At 31.6% G+C, this 3,692-nt stretch overlaps 1 protein-coding gene across 1 annotated transcript in view; it reads left to right on the top strand.

The window, feature by feature from the left end:
* Positions 1-2,149: 2,149 nt before the first annotated feature.
* LOC108731514 (sericin-1-like) overlaps positions 2,150-3,692 on the top strand; it is a 10,537-nt gene continuing 8,994 nt past the window's right edge. Inside the window, exon 1 of the mRNA XM_018461867.1 lies at positions 2,150-2,157. Within this exon, the coding sequence (XP_018317369.1) occupies positions 2,150-2,157 (8 nt within the window). The remainder of the gene's footprint in view (positions 2,158-3,692) is intronic.

Genomic DNA, 3,692 nt, shown 5'->3' on the forward strand with positions numbered 1-3,692 from the left:
GCACAATGTAAACGTATAGCCATTGTGTGTGACTAGTCTTAGATAGTAATAATTAATTATTCGATAGTAACTGTGATTAATGTCCCGGTATCTCGGTTTAAATGACCCAATCTTTTTTTTCCATCACTCTGCATGTTTCTTTCTTTATCGCTTCCCGCTTTTTTCTTGGAAAGTTAAAATTCTTTCACGGTTATATCGCTATGCGAATCTCATATTTAGACGGACATTCGCTTACTTCTTCGCATGCTCGCATTAAACATACATTGTGCTTCATATCATGTATTCTTACAAAAAAATTAAATTGTCAAATCATTTTTTAAGAGTTATATAATTTAAATTCTTAACATTTATTTCTAAAACAATGATTAATAATTTTGTTCAATCTGTTTCTTCACGTAGTATATATAGGACTTGTTAACTACAAATTATTGTAATATTAGTAATTAGACCTTTCATGACTAAAAATTATGTCTTAGGTATAAATATTTTCCGGTTGTTGATCGCAAGTACACTTGATTCTACTCATGTGAGTGTACTTTTCTCATCGTATGCGTGCGAGGAAATGCGAGTATTCTGTACTATAGCAGTAGACTAATGATTCCGTCTGAGTGGGAAATTGACCACTAGGGTGCTGAAAATTTTCGTCCACTGGTCGAGAGAAAAACAGGGAAGAGAAGGAGAAGAAGGAAGAACAAAAGAAGAAAAAAGAAGAAGCATAAGAAAGAGAGATAAAGAGAGAAAAAATCTATTGCCATACAACTCATATTGAATGTTTTTCAGTTTTTCTATAGTGCTATGCATGAAACTTGGAAAATATATCCTTTATTATACAAGTTTCTCTGTATGTATGCACGATCATAATTCCATAAAATAAAAGCAACTTGTTTTCCATCATTTACAACCAACTTAATTATTGGGTTGGCAAGAAAGTGTGTGTAATTACGTTTTTTTTTTTAAAAAAAAGCTTGAAGCCAATTTTTTTGTATAACGAAATAACTTTGTTCAGTGATATATTGTCCATTATTATTAATGATCTTTTGTCATTTTTCTGGCAGCTTCATAATGCCTTGTTCATAAAATTTCTGATCCTTATCGGCAAAAAACCTAACTAAGTACAATTTGACATTATCATCATTGGTGAAAGTTTTCCCATTCAAAGAGTTTTGCAATGATCGAAATAAATGGTAGTCCGAGGGTGCAAGATCAGGTGAGTATGGCGAGTGTAGCAACACATCCCAACCAAGCTCCAATAATTTTTGCCGCGTGGCCAAAGATGTGTGTGGTCTTGCATTGTCATGATGAAAGACGATTCCTTTGCGATTCGCTAACTCTGGCCGTTTTTCTTTAATTGCTTCCTCCAGTTTCATTAGTTGTTGGCAGTAGACATCTGAATTAATCGTTTGGTTCCTTAGAAGCAGCTCAAAATACACAACACCTTTGAAATCTCAAATTGATAGCATTATCTTTTTTTGATGCAGTTCAGCTTTCGATGAGGTTTGTGCTGGTTCATTAGGCTTAGACCATGATGATTTTTGATTGGTGTTATTATAGACGATCCATTTTTCATCACCCGTAATAATTTGCTTCAAGAAAGGATCGATTTTATTGTGTTTGAGATGCAAATCGCAAATGTTGATTCGTTGTGTTAAGTGAATTTCTTTCAATTCATGAGGAATTCAAATATCGAGTTTCTTAACGACTCCAAAACATTTCAAGTGATTTTCAATTATTGTGTGTGATACATTTAACCTCTCTGCTATCTCCCGCACACTTATACGACGATCAATTATGGCTTTGATTTGGTCATCATCAACATCAGTAGGTCCGGAACGTTGGTTATCTTTGAGTGAAAAATCTCCAGAACGGAATTTGGCAAACCAATTTTGACACTGTCGTTCTTTTAAGGCTACATCATCATACACAGCATGTAACTCCTTATGAGCTTCAGATGCTTTCATTCGGAAACAAAAAAGCAAAACATGACGAAAATGCTCATTTTTACACTCCACGTTTAAACAATTGCTGAACAAAAACTAAATGTTCGATCGATGTAATTTTTTTACTGAATGAAGACTAAAGTACCAGCTATCAAACAAATATAACTTTGACACTTCGAAACGTCAAAGTACCAAAAACTTCAATCAACACCATGTACCAGTAAAAACCGCAATTACTTTCTTGCCAACCCAATAATTTTGCAAGTAATATCTAATTAAATATTTGGCACTTTATTCTATTTAAACAAAATTTCTATTTTGTAAATGTTCTGTTTATTCTATGAAAACAAAGTTTTGTTTCTTAATGAATCAATTATTTATTATATACAAACAACTTTTCAATATGGAAGAATATAAGATCACACATATAATAATATACCATTTAATTAAAAAATTCTGAATAATCACAATCTCTGCAAAGTATGTGTCATATATAAAGTTTATATTATGAATACAAATCGTTGTGGAAAGATCTAATCTTACTGCTATAATTGTAATCTCAATATTTATGGAAAGTTGCAATCAGATTCGAAGATGGCCAAAGGCGCTCACGCGATACTAACATAAGTGCAATTTGCGAGAACACCTTTAATATGCGTGTCGTATAAAAAAACATTAAGTACAAAAGAAATTCATCAGAAAAAAATACTTATTACAGTAAAATGTTATAAAGAGAGATAAAGCGAATAAAAAAAGAAAAAGGAATAAAAATAAACAAAATAAGAAATTAATAGCTGTATGCATATAATTATATATATATTGCAAAATTTATTTCTCGCTTTCCCTAAATTTCAAACACATCTAGATATGTCACTTTAAATACAAAAAGTGTATATATATATATATATTGCACACGCGCGCGCAAACTTCTTTACATATAAAGTCTGTTTTTTTAAAGACGTGAACTAGTATACATTTTTTGTATTTAAAGTGACATATCTAGATGTGTTTGAAATTTAGGGAAAGCGAGAAAGAGAGAAAGTTCTAGTACAATGCAGCAATAAAAAAAGAACCTATGCAAGTATCGTATGGTACGTTCCAATAATTGTACAATCATAATATTTAATATTCAACAAACAATTTTTTAAGTGGTTACTAATAAAAATGATATAAAAGGGCAATGAATTAAAGGGCATACACCACAACGCAAGATCTTAGTAGCGAAATTATAATTATATTTAATAAACTACAATATGAGATAAAATATAAACGTTTCGGCCTCAATCAGGCCTTCTTCAGTATAAACAAAAATATAAACTGGGAAGTTGTGTACAAATTTTTAAGCCGCTTGTTCTTATAAATATCGGTTAATTCGTCGTTAGAATTAAAATTACATAAATTAATTGCAGCACCCACTTAACATTCTCTCTAAAATTGTCTCTCGCAATGATCTTCTATATGAAAATTCTTTTATAATTGATCCTATGTGACGCAAAATTCCCAAGTTCTATTTAAAAAAAAAAGGGAAAATATTCTTTTAATCATTTATTGTCTATCATTAAATTATATGTATATAAAGTTGTTCTATACCTGTATCCAAGATCTCTTTCAAAAGGATGTACGCAAAATTATTATTCAAATATAGAGCGAGCTCGATACACCAAATTCGACTAAACTGCTGATATTATTCCGAGATGTCACACACACACACGCACGCACGCACGCGCGCACGCACGCACGCACACACACACACAC

The sequence above is a fragment of the Mycetomoellerius zeteki genome, unplaced genomic scaffold (assembly GCF_001594055.1).
Source record: "Mycetomoellerius zeteki isolate Tzet28-1 unplaced genomic scaffold, Tzet1.0 scaffold134, whole genome shotgun sequence".
Lineage (NCBI taxonomy): Eukaryota > Metazoa > Arthropoda > Insecta > Hymenoptera > Formicidae > Mycetomoellerius > Mycetomoellerius zeteki.